This window comes from Alosa sapidissima, chromosome 22, assembly GCF_018492685.1.
Source record: "Alosa sapidissima isolate fAloSap1 chromosome 22, fAloSap1.pri, whole genome shotgun sequence".
Lineage (NCBI taxonomy): Eukaryota > Metazoa > Chordata > Actinopteri > Clupeiformes > Clupeidae > Alosa > Alosa sapidissima.
The window spans coordinates 24,527,799-24,547,380 of record NC_055978.1 but is presented as its reverse complement, the minus strand read 5'-3'; the positions used below and the strand labels follow the sequence as shown (position 1 = coordinate 24,547,380).

At 48.8% G+C, this 19,582-nt stretch overlaps 1 protein-coding gene across 1 annotated transcript in view; it reads right to left on the bottom strand.

Annotated features, from left to right (window-relative positions):
• Positions 1 to 6,454: 6,454 nt before the first annotated feature.
• Positions 6,455 to 19,582, bottom strand: part of chchd3a (coiled-coil-helix-coiled-coil-helix domain containing 3a) — a 22,005-nt gene continuing 8,877 nt past the window's right edge. The window contains exons 4-7 of the mRNA XM_042077864.1: positions 14,019 to 14,025; positions 12,944 to 13,012; positions 11,880 to 11,963; positions 6,455 to 6,608 (exon numbers count right to left, since the gene is read on the bottom strand). Of these exons, the coding sequence (XP_041933798.1) occupies positions 6,534 to 6,608; positions 11,880 to 11,963; positions 12,944 to 13,012; positions 14,019 to 14,025 (235 nt within the window). The 3' untranslated portion in view covers positions 6,455 to 6,533. The remainder of the gene's footprint in view (positions 6,609 to 11,879; positions 11,964 to 12,943; positions 13,013 to 14,018; positions 14,026 to 19,582) is intronic.

The window sequence follows — 19,582 nt, the reverse complement described above, 5'->3', positions numbered from 1 at the left end:
TGCTCTTTCAACCACAACTACCACCATGTTGAAAGGCCTGCTATAGTGGCTGCTCTCCATAGGGGCATCCTCCGACACCAGTGCACCAGGAGAGTTCCAGGGAAGGTAATTGGACGGGCCCCCGACGCCAGCTTTTGTTCTGCCTTTTCCAGCGCACGTTTGGCTGGCTAGTCTGGGACTCGTGTCATCTGGTGCCGCGGCGTTTAGCCGATTAAAATACCGACGCATACGTCACATCTGGTCAGGGTGTCACTTAGTTTCACAGATTAAGACAAATGTCAGATGGCCATTAGGGGGTCGTATGTTGGGATCCATGCAATTGTACACGGCATGGCCAAGCTGTAGATGAAGTGAAATCTATCCTTTAACAGGCGTGTGTCTATTTGTCATCATTTGAGACCACTTACAGAGTAACTGGATTGGGGGAACTCAAGTTCTGTATTTAAAAAAAAAAAAAAAAATCCTTTATGTTCATTTGGGCTCTGAAAGGCAAAGTGACAGAGAGCGGCAAATAAATACAAATGATCTCTTTAGAGAGAAAAATGAGCAGCTTTGACTTTCAGTGGGTTTTACAGATGATCCATCAGACCCCCGAGAGGACACACAAAACCCTGAGGCCTGACCTACTCCCACACACTCACACACACACACACACTCTCAAACACACACACACACCTAAATTTAGTGACCCTTCACCCACAGAAAGGACAAGAGAGATATATGTTACTGTTGTAGGAGCCTTATTAGCCAAGACATATGGAGAATCCTCCACAGTGCTACAAGCTGAAGTGATGATGCGTGTGGTAATGGTGAAGTAAGTAATGGCAGTAGCAAGCCAGTATTGTACTGGTAACACTACGCTTCCTGCTTATTAGCAACCTGGATGAGAGAGGAGCTGCTGGGATCATTAGTATGTGAAGTTGGTACGCTTTTATTACTTTTTCATTTTCCAGGAATCGTCAAGCTAATAGTGCTTAATTAAACTGGGATTGGAATTTTGCTACAGAGAGATATTAAGAGTTGAGCGTGGGGAGAAAAAAAAAAAAAAAAAACTTGAGAAAAGTGCTCGACAACCTTGGGCTGGCAGCACACTTGACAACTTTTGGAAATGTACAATAAACATTTGTTCTTCCACTGGCATTTAAAAGTTTGCAACAGCAACACAGCTTCTCTGTTCTTTACTTTCATCCATTTATTAGAGTGTGTCAAGCTGCTCCGTAATAAAGGCAGAACGCCACGGTGGTTTATTAAAAACAAGCTTCCTACTGGGCAGGGTGTTCTTCCAGCAGCGAGGAGAAAACATAAAAAGATCAGCCCCCCCCCACCCCCTTCTTCAAAAATCCTATGCTGTTTAATGGTCATCAATATGCAGAGTCTGGTTCATTTCCAATCCCAGCAAATCAAATTACAATCTCCTCGGTGCGGCCTTGTGAATATTCATGACGGGGAGATGGCCTGTCTTTGCGGAGTGGAGAGGACGACATGTGGCGTGGTGAGAGGCGACCTCTGACCTCGACGGCGTGGAGGGATCGGGACCTGGAATGAGTTACTGCATCATAGAGAGGAAGACGTGGTGTCACAAAATGAACAGAGTAGGCAGAGAGAGAGAGATCATTTTGGAAAAAAATTGAAAAAAAAAAAGAAAGGATGAACAAAGGGGACACTAGGGAGAAGCCAGATCTCCCTCTCTCTCTCCCTCTCTCTCTCTCTCTCTCTCTCTCTCTCTCTCTCATTTCCTTATTCTCTCTCTCTCATTTCCTTATTCTCTCCAATTGCATCCCTCTTTCTCGGCGCTCGCCCCTCCAGTCGGTGATTTCGTGACAAATGCCACTGTCAGGAGAGAGACGTGTTGACAAGGATCAGAGCCGTCCAAAGGCACGGGCTGAGAACGGCCATGCGGATCCTTTCTGGATGAGGACTTGTCGTTCATCTCGCCTTACTTCTTTCTCTCTCTCTCCCTCCCTCCCTCCCTCTGTCCGTACAGCTCTGTCTGACACTGAGTCCCGGAGCCCTGGGGGCCATGACATATGTGCAGGGGGGTGGGAGGGGAGAGGTGAGGTGCTTAAGGGGAGATTTGAGTAAAGGTTAGTCCTGACAGGTGACTTAAGAGAGCAGCAGAGCCCTTGTTTCACTCACAACGCCTTAATCTCACATCTGACATGGCCTTTCAAACCCCCTCAGCCATGTCTGTGTGTGTGTGTCTGTGTGTGTGTGTGTGTGTGTGTGTGTGTGTGTGTGTGTGTGTGTGTGTGTGTGTGTGTGTGTGTGTGTGTGTGTGTGTGTGTGTGTGTGTATTAAGAGGGGGTATGCCAAAGAAATCCCAAGTACCTCCATCCTCTAGTCCATGCATAGTGTGTGTGTACCGTGCCATTACACATTAACTACCATGCTCATCATGATAAATCAACTAAGAGCTTGAACAGAATGCAAAGACATGGGCCACACACTTCCCATGTTGCCACAGTCAGGGCCACTCGGAGCAGTTCCTGTGTCACCAGACAGCAGAACAAGATCAAAGCTGTAGGTGATGACCGCGAGGGAGAGTGATGAACGTCGCGCGGAACACATAATTTAATTAACGGTCGGCACTTCAAAGCATCTCCACCGTCCACAGTGTGCACCGCAAAAACAAGGAAGGCCATCGCTTGAGTCAGACCATCATCTCTCCTCCCGATAAATAACATTGCCTTGAGGTTTGGACTACAGAGCATTGGTGGACTATCTGTGTGTGTGTGTGTGTGTGTGTGTGTGTGTGTGTGTGTGTGAGAAAGTGAGTGTGTGTGTGTATGTGTATGTCTGTGAGCAACTGTGCCAGAATATCAATACAAGACAATATGCCTGTGTGAACACCTCGATTGGTATGCACCTGTGTGCTCCCGTGCTGACGGGATGTCTTTCAGACTCGAGCGTAGATTAGCGGGTGCCCGCGCCTGTGTGTGGGTAGAGATGGATGGAGGAGAGAGAGAGAGGGGGTGGAGGAGAGAGAGAGAGGGGGATGGAGGAGAGGGGGGGGGGGCAGGATCTGGAGACTCTCAGTGTGTGTAGGGATGTAATGGGGTCACACTGATGCAGCGTTACGCTTGGGAGAGCTCCATCACGCAACAAAGCCTGCTGGGAATTTTTTTTTTTCTTGACACGGCGGCGAGCGGCGAGGAAAAACAGCTGCCCTGCCATGTACACAACACCCACGCAGGCACTCTTTCACACGAGCGCATGCACAAACACACACACCTACCTTCCCCCTATTCAATATCACACCCACATGCACCAAACACTCACACACACAACCACTCACCACTCCCTCAAACATGTCTCATCCGATTTGAATGATGGAATCACAAACATTCCAACAACCAAACACACCAAAACACACAAGACAGCCCCCCTACTCGTCCCAAGGCTAACACAAACACACACTTATGCATATGCATTGCTACACACGCTCACAAACAAAGAGGAACGACCACTACAAACAAAACTGGCGGCTGGCTCGCCACTGTGTGAGGAGACTGGAAGGCGAGGCTGCCAACGAGGTTGGATTATTCAATCAAATATTTGGACCGAGGAGGAAACGGAGACGTACAAAGAGAGAGGGAGACGGAGTCAGCCCGATCTCAACTTCACAGACGGCATCATCATATCAAACCCACATTAATTCTATCAATTATGCAGATTCAGACGACCATATTTATCTCCGGGGCAGTTTCAACTTTCAAGAAATCAAAAGACTTGCAGACAAAACAGCTCTTATTACCCAGCTGAGGCCCTGATAGCATCTTATCTCCCCTCTCTCGGTGTTAAACTACTGCAGCAGTATCCAGAGTGCTGTCCAATACACATCACTCTAGCACCAAAACATGCCCTTCAGTCCATCGGGCCTTCCCATTCACACTTTCTCTCCATGTCTCGCTGTGTTCACCGTGTTCGATCACTCCAACACAGACACACAGAACCTAATAATGCTCCAAGAGGCCAGTCGTCTTTCTTTTGACTCCTTGTCTCTTGCGCCAACACCTGACCCTGGCTACATTTCATTATGAAACATAAAAACTCGCCTAGCCCCCACCACCACCACCACCACCACGACATGTAATCCAATCACGGCCCTCGCTAATGTACTCCCTTAATCCAATCAACCAATGGCAGCGCTCCCCCTTCCTCTGGAGGGTCACGTGACTTGCCGGGCCGGCCTCGCCAAAGCAGCTCTGAGAGCGGTGTCCGGGCTAATGCCATTCTAATGCATTTCTTAATGTGATTTGGTGTGAGAAGCCCTAGTCCTCCTCCACCAACCCCTCCAACCACCCCCCCCCCCCCCCCCCCATCTCCCACCCCTCACAAAGGTAACCCCCATAGGGTTTACCCTAATCAATTTGGAACATTTCTACAGAGACAATGATCCCTGCGTTAGCGCACAGAGAGTCGGGCTAATGACAGTCTAATGTGATTTAGCGCAGCTAGACCAGTCCCTGGAACTGGACTCCCTGCCATCACGCCCAGCACCTCTCCGACCATCCCCAACCCCCCCCCCCCCCCCCACTCCACCTCCCAGACCAGCCTGTCTCATCCACTCTGATGCGTGGCTGTAGGAGCCTAATAGGTCAGATTAAGACTTATGAAGGAAGAGATGGACTCTAATTGAAGGGGTGGAGAGGGCTTGCGTATCATGCAAAGAGCTGTTCCCAGGACATTCTGACAGCATTAAGGGCTGCTGAGAACACAGGAAGAATCCAACCCATCAGACGAAGACATTCAGTTCTAGTGCCATGCACCCTTGTCGCACCATTTTAACACTAAAGTACATCAACTTTTTTCAGTGAAAATGTAGTCATTGTCTTAATGTTGGGCCCTTAAAAGCTTTTGTAAGTTCAGGTTTTTTGATACCCATATCAGATGCTTACTAAGTGGGCCTCAGTCTGTAACTTGGAGGAAGCTCAGAGAAGTCGGGAGTTCTGCCACTAAGATGTCAGTCTGTCTGTCACGAGAACAATGAGCTGGGAGGAGCTGGAACTGTATGAAAAAAAGGAGAACAGATTGTTCTCAAGCTTCTCGCAGAGTGCGGTTACCAGCACTTTCCAGAGATTCTGCAGAAACATCTTTTGAAACAGGGCTTGCAGAAGTGGTGTGACCCAGCCTGAATCACAAGGCTATGTGGACCTGCCTCTAAAGGGGTGGCCTGAAACCCCATTCTTGCGTCCTTCCCACTAGATCTCAGGCCAAGTGTCCTTCTCCCTACACCATCAACAGGTGCCAACGCCCACTCACAGTCAGGAACCCCACTTCTCCACTCCAGACTTCTGCTTGCAGTCTTTTGGACAAGGAGTGCCATATTTCCAGCACAGGTGTCCGCCAACACAAGGGGATATGGCTTAATATCTACCACCAACCTCCATCTTGCAGCAACTTTCATCCGCAACAGACTCTCAGACTATGGGGAGAGTATTCATTAGATTAGTGGCTGTGCTCCAAGGCTCCTGAATCCATTACCCCCAGCACAGCGAGCCCCTACACACCCCACAGCGGAGCTATAGGAGCCTCATTTCAGCGGTGAGCAGAACTCATTGTAGATAACGATAATGACGGCAGGCTCTCATGGCGCTCCACATAACAGTCTCATGTAATAATAATTATAACATCACACGGGGCACAAGAACTAAAAGGCGCGCAGCACAGCTGAGGAGAAACCGTGCTGGATGAGTGTGTGGCCCCGAGGGAAATGGGGGTGTGCGGCGTGGTGAAGGAATGAAAAAGAAATCTCCCATGATGCAGTGCTACTCAGGAGGGAAGTGGAAATGCTCTCGCGGCGATCTCTGGCAGTCTCTGCAGGCGTCTCTCTCTGTGGAAGCCTTTCTGTGAATAGTCATCTCTTTCTTCATTAGAACAGGAGTGGAGATGGGGGGGGGGGGGGGGGGGGTGTGGAGATACATGGCTGACATGCTACTTTGTGACAAGCTAGACTTCTGCTTTGCATTACTGGAGAAGAGAGGGACAGGGAAAGGAAGAGAGAGAGGGATAAAGAGAAACTGAGAAAGATAGCGAAAGAGAGAGACACGCAGGGAGGGAGAGAGAGGGAGAGGGAGAGAGAGAGAGGTGACTGCAGATCTCCACTCAGCAGTCAGAGTGTCTCTTATCAGGGCTTGGTGGGGAACAGCATGACTGCAGGCGATTACAGGCCCGCTTTGTGTTCCTCTGCTGACGCAGCAGTCTTACAGGAGCCTCTGCAGGCCCGCCATCACACACACACACACACACACACAACAAATGACATGCTCACACAAAATGCAATAAGTGAACACACACATACACAACAAATGACATGCATGCACAATATGCAATAACTGAACACACATGCTGTTCTCACACACACACACACACACACAGAGACAGTCGGTACAAACACAGCCCACCCCTCCCGCCAGCCGTCCCCCGGTCCCCTCCAAATAGAGCAGTAAAAGTCAGAAGAGATTTGGATCAGAGCAGAGCCGAGCCGAGGCGGTGTGGAGGAGGCTGCTGGGGACGCGCCACACTCCGTCAACTCACTTGAACTTGGCGTTCACCTCGTCGGCAGCCTTGTGGTAGTTCTCCGTGGTGACCTTGTAGAACTCAGCACTCTGCAACAGAGAGATAGAATGAGAGTGTTAGAAAAAAAATGAGGGTGTGAGATATTGGAGGAGAGAGAGTGGAAGGGGGGAAAAAAAAAAAAAGAGATGACAAACAGTCTTGGCGGTATCAGACTGTAATCTATTCACACTTCAAAAGTGAAGATACGAAAGCCAAACTTATTCACATTTTTTTTCCCCAACTTTTGGCCTCTCCCTTTTCCAGCTTCAACTTGTGGCCTCTCCTCCATGAAATGAGCCGCATTCTTACAGGCCAGGCCTGCTGCAGCAATCACCACCAACCCCACCAACATGGCCCCCAGTTTGGAAATCCCACTAAAACTTTACGACTAGCGATATTGAAGGCACATCAATGTGATGTAGTGGAGTTGGATTTATTGATGCGGACATGTCCAAATTTGTGATTGTACGTGTGTGTGTGTATTGATTATATGGTGCGTGGGTGGAAATAGTATATGGATGGGGTCAGGGGTTCACCACCCTGATTCTGATGTCCTGCTGGTGTGAACCTCAGAGGGATTGTCCTGCAGCGTGTGCCAGTGAGTGAGGGACTTGACTTTGAGCACCTTTTATAGCCCTGCACTAAACTAGGCCCAGCTCCCAACGTGCAGACAGTATAAGAAAACGAGCTGCGATAAGCTATGAATACGAGTACTACATGCACTTGGAGTCTAGTTGGTGTTAAAGGGTCACCTCTTAAACATGATGGGTATGAGCACCGCACAAGCTCGTCACGCACAGCCAATGAGTCAAGAGACTGGTCACTCCCATACACTCCCATTTAAAACATGGGGTCAGACTAGAGGCTGCAGTCCATCTGTCTTTTGTACTTGGAAGAGCAAAGACACACACAAGCTCACTAAAGAAGTGGACAGGGCGGAGCTGGACTAACAGGAGAGATGTGTCTCTGCTCGGCCTACGCGATTAAGGGGAGTGCTGCCCGGATGTGCCCTGGCCAACAGCATGATGAGTGATGGGGTTGTTGTTGGCAGGCCAGACCAGGATAATAACAGGCTACATGGCAAAGAACTATGAACCAATCAGAGGTAATCAGGCCTGGCGTCGCGGGCTGTGCACTGAGGGCCAGGTGCTGTTCTGATTGCACAGGGAGCGGCCTCATCACAGGGAAAAAGACAAGAGGATAACACACACACACACACACACACAGACACAGACACACAAATTCAAACAGTGAAAATATAAAGTGGACCAGCATTCAGTTTAATGTCTACAGGGACAACTCTGACTATTATATCAATTACATGTCTTCAAAGAAAGTAGCTCATTGTGACTTCTATGAAAAACAAACATGTAACTTATGGCCTTAGTTGTGATGCAGAAAAGCACCTCTCTCTCAAGTTACTTTTAGCAACTTTAATGATTTCTCCTTGGAGGAGCACTTTCTTACTTCTAGCTGCTTTTCTTTTCATCTTCTTATTTCTGTTTAGGGGCTGCTGTGTGCAAGAGACCTCCTCCCTAATCTTCAGCTTGTAGAAGGTGGGTGTCATGACTAATGAAATAATTAGCGCTAATGCTAATCCCGTCATACAGAAAGGAGACGGGCGGCTTAATGAAACCGGCCGCCGCTCCCCTCGTTAGAAATGCCTCCAGATTTCTAAACATTCGCTTTTTTCTCTCTCTAAAGAGTACACCGAGCAGGGATGTGCTAATCGTCTCGGTCTGTTATCTCGCACGGAACAGGGGTAGTGGGGGGGGGGTTTGGCGAGGAAGAGAGGGATCCCTGCTGTACGCTGGCCATTAGGACTCGGAGTCGCGGCTAACGGGAGACTAGCGCAGGGTTCCGTGCTCGCAAATCAACTCTGCTCCTCCGCTGCCACCATCATCATCCGTCAGAGCTTAGCCAAAGCGTTATGTAAAACCTTCACCACTCTAATGAGCTCTGCAGAAAATTAAGCAGGATATGTGCTACTGCCAATAAGGTGAGCGGGGAGCCCAAATAGATAATGGTCAGTGTCACCGTGTGGGGTATATCTAAAAGAACATCCAGTGCTGAATGACCATTCCCAGGAGAATAATGCATGTACATTGCTCAAACTGTAAGGATAGCAAAGGCCCAGTGCTTTAAGGTAATGATGCTTCAAAGGGGAGAGGTGCATTGTGGGATATTATTTGACTGAGCTAAGAAGAGAGTTGAAAGAGGGCCAAAACACAAAGAGAAACAACAGAGGAAAAGTCAAGAGTCATAACCGGAGCACATTACTAAACAATTACCACAGAAAGGGTTCAGCCAGGGCATATGGGAGTACTCTGGTGGTTGGCTTGGTCCAGTGAGATCATTCCGTATAAATCCAGGCTTAGAAGTGTTGCGCTTATATGTGCAGGCCTAACGGTGTCAATCAAAAGGGATAACCCATTTCTTTATCCACACAGAAGTGGAAATATGAAATAACAGTAGCGGAATATTTTACATTACATAAAGTTTTTGTGAAGAGTCATAAAAATGTAGGTATAAAAAACTGTATAAACTTTAAATGATATATATTTCAGCAGTCCATATATATTATATATATATTCCTGGTGTCAGGGTAATTTGGTTTGGTCAACCAACGAGTGCACGGCAGGTTCTGGCTGCTGTCTGTGGCTGGTGATGGCCTGTCAGGACGAGGCCCCTGATAAACGAGCCAGTCCGATTGAAAGAGACGTGTAATATATAACAGACTTTTATTCTCCCTCACTCTCTCTCTCTCATGCCTTGACAAGCTACTGCCTGGAGAGAGAGGGGATAACAAAAGGGGGGGTAGAGGGGTGGATGGACAGACAGACGAGGGTAAAGTATTTTTTTTTTTGTTGTGGTTGAAAAAGGCAAAGAACGAAAACCACAAGAAGGGGGACCATCATTAGACAAACACAATCAGCTCTCCGACACTCTTACCCCCCCCCCCCCCCTCCTCAAACTCTCTGTTTCTCTCCCTCTCAGAAACGATTCGCGCCGCAGACAGCTGCACAACAGACCGATTCGCTAAGGATCGATTCGGCATAACAAACCACTGTTGCCTGGTTCCATCCCTTGGAAAAACAAGATAAGGTACTCCGTCGATATCTGCTCTCACGCTCCCCCTCTTCCTCAGTCCCTCTCCCCAGCTCTTCATCTTCCTGAGAGATTTGAGAACCCCCCCCCCCCTCCCCATCCAAACCCCCCACCCCCTCCCCATCCAAACCCCCCCTGCCCCCTCCCCATCCAAACCCCCTTCCCAAAACCTTCAACCCAACCTGCCTAGAGCTTATGTCGCCAATATTGCGCCATGCATTTAAAACAAAAGGGATCGAGGTGCTTGATTGAAAACGGGACTTTGGGATGAATATATGTAGGAGGATGCGAGCGTCTTCAGCTAAACCAGCGTTCTCATTGGCTCCTCAGGCCCACCAATCTTCATTTGTTGGCAGATTCTCCGCTGCTAAGTGCAAGCACGCGTTTTTGGACTGGCCACATTTATCATATTTATCATATGGATCGAGATCCATAAATCCATGCGGCTGAAACGCCGTCATGTTCGCCGCATTGAAAATTCCTCCCTTTCTTTGTTTTCTTCTTTTCTTCATCCTGGGACGCTCTCCTGAGGTGTGAAGGTGATTTGTTGACGAGGCCTTTGGATATTGAGCAGGGATCCATAGGCTGATTGATGACGGCCAGCCCGATCAATAGTGGTTATGCCAGGGAGTGTGGACGCTGACTTGAGACTGTCCTAATGGAGACGCCCCCTCAGTATGTGTATGTGTGTGCCTTCACACACACACACACACACACATATACATACACACATATACATACATATATATATATATATATATATATATATATATATATATATATATATATATATATATATATATATATATATATATATATATATATATATATATATATATATATACACACACACATATATATATATATGCAGGTGTTTATCCACTCTCCAGGATGACCTCCCTGTCATTGCCTTTTATTAACAACGCATCTCCACTTAGTTGAAGCTTATACTTAAGAAATGTACATGCCATCTACAAGTCTGTTTGCACTGCGGTCACCAGGTGTAAAACAAATACTGAAATCTCGATTCTCTATATATACTGCAGCCATAAGAGTGTTGTGGAACAGTAAATGGCTGGAGTATAATTGCAACTTTATGAAGTTATGAAAGATAGCATTATGATTCATATACAAGTAGCCAGTGTTGGCCGTTTTATATACAGTGATGGATGGGAAGATGAAAGCTTTACTGAAAAGCCTTTTTATTCCAGCTTTCGCTGCTGTTGGACGAAGCAGACATTCGTCTGAGACCTCCGTACCTCACCATCAATCCTTTCTACAGTTTGCCTCACAGCTACAGCCATTAGAGCAGCAGAAACAGAAGCGTATGGTTTTAAAAGGAAATGCATGGGGAGTGTGAACAGCTTCTGTCCGTCTCTCCCGGCAGCGGGAACACTGGCAGCGGTGGCGCATCTGCCCCCAATCTGCCCACCTTGGCTCCCCAGCGCTCGGGCCATCCGCAGAGATCGGCTATTTTTACCCACGCTCTCCCCTTCTGCCTCTCTGGAGAGCACTGCCGTCGCATTCCCCCAGTGTGGGGGTGTCAAATCCAGGACAAATGGGTGGAGGAGAGACAAACACCCCCTTCAGCCCCCCCTCCACCACCACCACCCCAAACCCCTCCTGTCAACCCTCCACCTCCCCTTCTCCACCCCTCTCTGCTACCCTCTCGCTCTATAAGCGGGAACGACACGAGGAGTGTCAGTTTGAGGACAGAAAACACAAACAGGGTGCACATGAAAGGAGAGGGGGTGGGGGGGCGGAGCGATGACCCTTTCACTGCGCCCGCTGGAGGCGCGTTAGCGGCGCAGAGCCGGCGTGAGCCAGGACGCTAGATCAACTCAACATTAGCATACATATGTGTACCAGCAAGGTGAACTGCAAGGGGACTTGCAGCACATTAAGATGCCATCAGTTTCCTCCCCCAAACTGCTTACAAAGTATTCTTAGGCTCCTTTAATAGGCTAAAAATGATATACAATATTGCATATTGTAATGCAAATCACTGTCCTATTTAAGAGGATCACAAAGAATGACTCCACTTGTCTCTGGACAGAGATGACACCAAAGCCAAGACTGGTTTGAATCTGTGGATCTCAGAAGCTCTGGTAAAGACTAAGAGAGACCCCTCCATGGACTGGCCTGCAGAACGGGTGCCAGACATCAGACATGACGGGTGTGTGTGTGTGTGGGAGCAGGCCGCTCTGACTTACTCTCTCCTCCAGCTTGGCCACCTGCTCCCTGTAGAAGGCATCCTGCTTCCTCAGCTCTTTGTCCCTCTCCTCCAGCTGCTTGGCCTGAGGGAAGAAATTCAGACAGGGAGAGACTGCGTCAGGCTTCTAACCCCCACAGGCCTCAACTTGACCAGAAAAGGGTGTTTGTGTGTGTGTGTGGGGAGGGGGGGGGGCAGACTCTTGACTTTGACTTCTGACAAACACACTGCTGCTCTATTGTCCCCGGTGTCCAATGTGCTTTTGGTGGCGGTGATAGTGGAATGAAGTTAATTGGATTGGATGGGAATGATAACGCCGGCCCTTAAAGGTTTGCCTTTCATTAGGCTCCGTGGAGGCGCTAGGGAGAGGCCTTCAGAGGGGACAGTAAGCAACTAACGGCTGTGATGCCTGATAGCAAGACATGTCCGAGGTAGCTGTTTGCTGATCTGTTTAAGCGGTAAGCAATGGGCAATGACTGTAGTGTCTGCCACGCATGACCTCAGAGTGCTCCAAGGGCAAGCGTTCACAGCAGCGTTATATCAGTGTTGTCACAGCTATCTCTTGGCTGGCGTGAAAGCTGTGTGTGTGTGTGTGTGTGTGTGTGTGTGTGTGTGTGTGTGTGTGTGTGTGTGTGTGTGTGAAGGGGAGGATAACATCAGGGAAAGGTACAAAAGAGAGCCTCTCTCCTTATTTATGGATCGCCCCGATCACCTGTGCCCCTCCTTTTAAATTGACCTTCGATAAGTGACTTTTAGCTACAGTCCAATGCATTCACTGTAGAGAGACTGGTGAAAGGAGAGAGAGAGGCAGTTTCAATGCCTCGATTCACAGTCAGAAGACTGAAACCTTGCGCCCGACTGCTACGCAGCCTTGAAATGATCTGCTCTGTTATGGTACGGTAACAGAAGACAAAAAGATGTGAAAAAAAGTATTAAAAAAAATAAATAAATAAATACATAAAAAAACTCTACACTGCTACACTGGATGAGAAAAAAACAGGAATAACAAAAATGGAAACAGTGGGGCATGCAAGCATGCTATGAAGGGGAGAGTTCATTCCTTACCTTACGCTCCATCTCCTGATGCGCAAGTGCACAAAGAGAGAAAGATATTAAAAAAATAAAAGAAGGGGACTTTTTTTAAATCAACTGGTACTGTATAAACTAAGCTTCGTATTCAGAGACTGTGGAGATGAGCTTGTTGAAGAGAGCCCAGTAACTTTCAATAGTTTCAGCAGACAGACAGACAGACAGACAGACACACACACACACACACACACACACACACACACAAAGAGAAGTTGAGAAAGTAAAGCGGTGAGCAGTAGCAAGCGGCGGCACCGTGTTGATTACACATGCAGAGTGTTCCACCAGGCTGCCGTGACAACGGTGCGGGGGTGAATGAAGTGGGCGCTGCACGTCTCTCTTTAATCACACACACACACACGAAAAGAAGGGGGTAGAGCAAAGGAGGGGAAATAACATATTTGTGTAAAAAAAATCTAATTTCAATTCAATCATAGTTCTGAGTGATATCCATCTGTGTTTGGATATTTGACACACCGAGGGTGTGCGTGTGTGTGCGTTGTGTGTGTGTGTGTGTGTGTGTGTGTGTGTGAAGAGCTACTGGCTGAATGGCGATGAGGTAAAGCGGCGGCCATGATGCTGGCTACACTGCTGAGGAACGACGGCACGGCACGCGGGAGAGAGATTCAAGGTTCAGAGAGCTTTGAGAGCCGAGACGGGCCCAGATGTGAGACACAAACATCTGTCAGGGGGAGCATATGTACTGATTTGAAGAACACATACACACACACAAACACACACTGAAAGATAAAAACAAACAAATCACTAGGTTGTTTACTCCAATACACACACATACACAAATCTAGTCTCAAAAATGAATAAAACTGTACCAAGCCAACACGTTGTGCACCAGTATCCAGTCAGACTGCCATGCTAAGAGCCATGTCCACATCCACGTGCACCTGCAGATTACTGTATGTGCTGCTCGGCTGCAACATCAATCTCTCCACACCACACGGTGGACAGAAGTCAAAGCAGGGAGGTAGCCACCAGTAAGCTGCAACCTGCCGGGCACCAGTCAACCCCCCCAGGCCTAAACAACACACAACCTGACAGGCAGCCTGCAGAGAGGGCCAGGGTCACACTCACTACCAGTCTCCGCTGATTGATTGATCATGGTGAGAGTGTGTGTGTGTGTGTGTGGTGTGTGTGTGTGTGTCTCTCAGGTCCATCAAACTGTCCGATGCCACAAAGGAGCAGGTGAACTGTGACCCTCCTGGCTTGGGTGGCTGGCAGAGTGGTCTCACGGGACTCAATCTAATTACGGCCATTAGGAAGAAGAGAAAAGAGGGACAATCGCTGGGGAACCCTGGGCAAACGAGGGAGGAGGGCTGGAAAAGTCCGTTTAGAAAACAACATGTGTTCCCTCACGCGAGACTGCTCCCCGGGCCGCCAATATGCCCTTAATTACTGGACAAAAGCCACATTGGCTTTACAAAAACAACAAATACACACACACACACACACACACACACACACACACACACAGACACAGACACACTCCCTCCCTGCAGGTGCAGTCAGAGGTGTGGGTGAGGCTGAGGAGGCCGGCTGGTGATCAGTTGGAAGAGAAACGCGTCTAGGCCACAGCCGGCTGGGCTTGCGTGAAAAAACAAAAAAACCGAGGGGGCGACCTTCAGTGGGGTCACCACACACACACACACACACACACACACACACACACACACACACACACACACACTCTGAGCCTGGTGCAAAGAAATCACAAATGCGCTTGTGAAAGCGTATCCAATGAGCAATTAAAAAGAGGAGGCACCAAACAACCATGAGTATCTTGGGACTGCTTCTATCTCTCTCTCTCTCCCCCTCTCACCACTTTTTCTGTTTTGTTTTTTTAACCCCCCCCCCCCGTTCCCTTTTCGCTTGCAGCTGGCACTTACAATGGATCAGAGGGCGCATATGGGCGCGCTGCTGTCACTCAGTCACATGTCCTGTCAGGATTACTTCCATTTGATTAGGCCCATTCAGCCCCCATGAAGATAATCTAATCACATTAGTCGCCCCCCCGGCCTGCCCCCGGCCCACCCAAACAAAGGAGACAGACTTTTACGATGAATGATACACTTTTGTCCCTTCTAATGAAGAGAGGGGGGCTGGAGAATTAGAGAGAGAGCGAAAGAGAGCGAGAGAGAGAGAGAAAGAAAGAGAGGGGAGGGAGGGAGAAAGACAGAAAGAGAGAGAGAGGGAAACAGAGAGAGAATGGACTTGAACTACAAAGCGAAAAAACAGAGAAGGGAGTAGAGGGGAGACCTGGGAGCCGCCGTCAACTCAAGTGACATGATGTGAGGAGATCAGTGGATCCCCATCAAGGTAAAAAACAGCAGCGGCAGCGGCAGCAAGGAAGAGAAAAATACATTTCCCACAATGCCCTCCCTTTTTTGTGTGTCATTCACTGACTGATAACAACCATGACCCACATTTTAATAGGGTTAGTGTAAGTGGTGGGACTTAAAGACACGCCTGAAAGGAATTGAGGAAGATCAACCGAGTCGGGAAACAAAAATAACTTCCGTTGGCGTTAATGGATTAAGGATTTACACCAATTTAGTTGTTTAGTGGCTTTCTGCGCAATCAAAGCGCCAATTTCAGTGGAGCACTAGCTCCTAAAGTAAAGCTGTGATAAGCATAGCTATAACCAACTATTTCAACTGCTCTGTGACAATAAACAGAAAACATTAACACTTCAGATGTACTTCTGGTAGGCATGCCAAGTACTCTTGACTCAATTCCTGAAATCTGAAAGGCTCGAAAATGAGCGGCTTATCGTGTCTGGGGCTTTAGAAATCCTATAATGCTTCTCCTAACCACTTTGGCAAACTTTTCTGAGTAACTTTTACAAAAAAAGAAGAAAAAAAAAAAAAAAACACTCACTCTGCATGCAGAAGGAGTAGTAACCATTTATTGAAGTAAAAGCTCCAGAAAGAAATAACCCTAAAAACAAAACAAAAGTGTGCCATAAGGTTCATTATCATTTTTTAAGGCAAAATCTTCCCACGTACCACACACACACACACACACACACAACAGCACTGTTGAGGGGGGAATGACTTGAACAGCAGTGTTAGGGACCCTATGGTCAAATTAAAACGGATCGTTTAGAGGAGGAGTATCTTACTGAATATCAATTAGCCGCAGCTGAATAATTAAGAGGAGCAATGTTTTTTAATTAGCTAGAGTGCTGCAGTTTGGCTATGAGCGAACAAACGAAGGAACGCACTGTGTGGGAGAGTGGAGAGTTGGGGAGAAAGGACGAAAGGAATATGTGCTGTGTCAGGAGCTGCAGCAAAACTTGCCCCCCCCCCCCCCCCCCCCCCCCATCCGGTTCCCTCGTTTTTACTTTTACATTCCGGTACTCTCTTTATCTCTCCTCAGGACTACTAAAGGTAACAGAAATGAGTTAGAAAAAAAAGTTGTCAGTCCAATAGGCTTTCAGAGGGAGAGAAAGAAAGGGAAAGATGGAGGGAGAGAGGAGAGGGAGAGAGAGAGAGAGAGAGAGAGAGAGAGAGAGAGAGAGAGAGCGAAGAAAGTGGCATTACCTCACTTCAGCCCTGCAGCGCTCTCTCTCTCACACACACACACACACACTTTTCACTACTGTACATATACTACAAAGTGGGGTGTGGAAGTATGCTGTACATAACACAGTCCCACTGAACTAATAGCTTGATCCCAGTGTGTCTGACCTGACAAAGCCATCAGACCTCAGCGTGCTCTCGGTGGACAGTCATCTGGTGACCGTCCGCACACACAAGGTCAAAGCTGCAGTGGCCAGCTCATCCATCACAGAACGGCAGGCGGGGGCTGCGTTGACAAACTGACGCTGATGTGCGGAGCCTGTCCGTACCTCGGCGCTCACAGGTCGGGGGGTCAGGCCAGAGGTCAGGACAGGAGCCACGGTCTAGAGCTAATTGGCAGCCAAGCGTGGGCAGTCTGTTTGTGTAAGGGGCGGGGTATGTTTATAAAAACGCTGAAAGTGTTTGCATTTTGTGCATGTGTGCGCGGATGGTTAAGGTAGACAAAACATCGGTATTGTCCTGAAAAACAACAGAGAAGATGCTCTTTAAAAGTCAATCAAAAAGTCAGACTAGAGTCTCAGGAGGAGTCTCAAGTCTCAGACAGGAGTCTGCTGCAGCTGCATCCATCACTACGTAATCTCCAACACTATCTGGGAGTCGATGAGAGTCATTTCTACTGCTGTACTCTGAGCATTCTGGCTCCAGCACACATCTCATCTCAACATTTCCCGCCTCAGCCATGCAAGTGGAGCTCTTCAGCCGAGAGCACAAAGGGTCTGGGAACCACAGATATTTCCCATGAGCCTCTGCTGCCTTGACAGAGTTGGTCAGTGGGTAATTGAGAGGGATGCATCAAAACCTGAAAAGAACATTGGGGTGTGGGGGTGTGGGGTGTGGGGGGGGGTGGGCAGGGTGGGGGATACAGCCTGCCCGCACCATCTCAGAGAGGCGTCCTCTACATTGAGGGTGGAGGTTTGGGGGTAAGGGGCAAAGCCTGAGAAAAAAAAAAATGAACCGTCACTCCCCCAGTCAAGGGGTTCATTTTCTGTAAGCAGAGATCAAATTAGTGTTGATCCAGTGCGCTTGTCCGCTCTAATTAAGGCCCTGACCCAGAGATGGCAAAATAAGGAACCCTGGCCTCTGCCCTCACAGACCCAGCACTTGTAGTGCTGCAGACGCCCACACCGACAGCCGGATCAATACTCAGATAAGAAACACACACACACTTAATTTCAAAAAGGCCTTTTCATTCCCACCTACACTTCTCTCAAGACTGAAATTAAGATCTTTAACGGCCTCTTTCACATTGACTGCGACAGTGGCTCTATATTCAGTTCTTGCTTCACAAAAGACGGGCCAACAAAGGGAAGAGCTGAAAGGGAATCTGTGAGTTATCGGGGAGTTGAAGTCACATGCTGTTTGGGGGGGAAAAAGAAGAAGAAAGGAAAAAAGGTGACTTGGCCTTGCTAAAGGGATCTGAGGGGAAACAAGTAAGAGGTTGTGTAACTGTGCTGATGCATGCACATTTACATTTACATGCCTTACCCCCCCCCCCCCCCCCCCCTCCCCACCACGACAGAACCTCGTCTCATACGCAGCTTCGCTCTCGTTTTACTTTCATGTGCGCGTTCAGTGTGTAGAGTTTACCCTGTTCTGTTTCAAGTCCCCCCCCCCCCGGCAAACACACACGCAAACACACACACACACACACACACGCGCACACACACAAAGACAGAGTCTCAAAAGCACATCTGCCAAGTGATGGCCACCAACACGATCCTGCAAGATTGATTAATTGACCTGATCAGCAGCCCTGGGTCTGAGCCGAATGCTGAATCACTTTCTTGGCACCTTGCAGCGTGACAGCCGCCCTCGTCCTCCCCCCCTACCCCCCCTCTCCATCACCCCTTTTCTCTCCACCAAACTCCTCCTTGGCCACTGGGGAGAGAAAACTCCGTCAAATCAAGCGATCCGTCACATTCATCCGCAGCGCGGCTCTTCGGAAGCCACCCGGCCATCCATTACTGGGCTCAAAGCAGCTCCTTGCCGCGCACAGGCCCTGACAGGACCGGACAATGGAGACGACGGGGCGAGACAAAGGGAGCGACTGTGTCTCCTCTGCACCGGTGCACCGGCGGAGGACAGGGGGAGCCAAACGACCCGGAGGAGCGGGCAGTCCGGCCATCGGAATACAAAATCCCCCCCCCCCCCCCCCCTGGGGACGGAGAAGCGAGGCTGTGGAAAATGAGAACTGGGGGAGGGGGATTCGGAGGGAGAGGAGTTGAAGAGAAAGATGGAGGGAGAGCACAATGCAGAGAGGCCAAGGTTACGCAGAAAGAGACAATGAAGGGAAAGGGAGAGGGAGACAGAGAGAGAGAGAGAGAGAGAGAGAGAGAGAGAGAGAGAGAGAGAGAGAGAGAGGAGAGAGAGAGAGAGAGAGAGAGAGAGAGAGAGAGAGAGACAGAGACAGAGAGAGAGAGAGAGAGATAGAGATAGAGATAGAGAGGGAGACAGAGAGAGAGAGAGATAGAGAGAGATAGAGAGGGAGACAGAGAGAGACAGAGAGAGAGACCGAGAGAGACAGAGAGAATGAGATTGCCCTCAGGATTCTGACACTGGGTATCACGTAGGCTCCATATGCCTGACCTGAGACTGGGATGACTTTTGGGAGGTTGGCAATTCATCCCCGGCAGGAGACCGGATCCACTGGGGGTGGGCGGCGGAGGGTGGAGGTGAGGGCTGCCCTTAGCAATTCTCCATCAAGTTCACCCTGAGTGCGTCAAGGTCACCTCTGCTCGACCACATCCTCTGGGCAAACACAAACATGCTCGCTCTTTCCGCTCCCTCCACCTCCTCCTCCATCGCCACCACCTCTACATGTTTCAACAACCTGATTATTCCCCTCCAGTACTCACTCCATCTCTCTCAACTACCACACACACACACACACACACACACACACACACACACACACACTCTCTCTCTCTCCTTCTTCTCTCTCCTTTACTGCTCCAGGTACTTTAACCACCCCCCTGTTTTTTTTCCTGTGCAGCAGGGATGCAGCGAGTAGCGGAAGAAACAC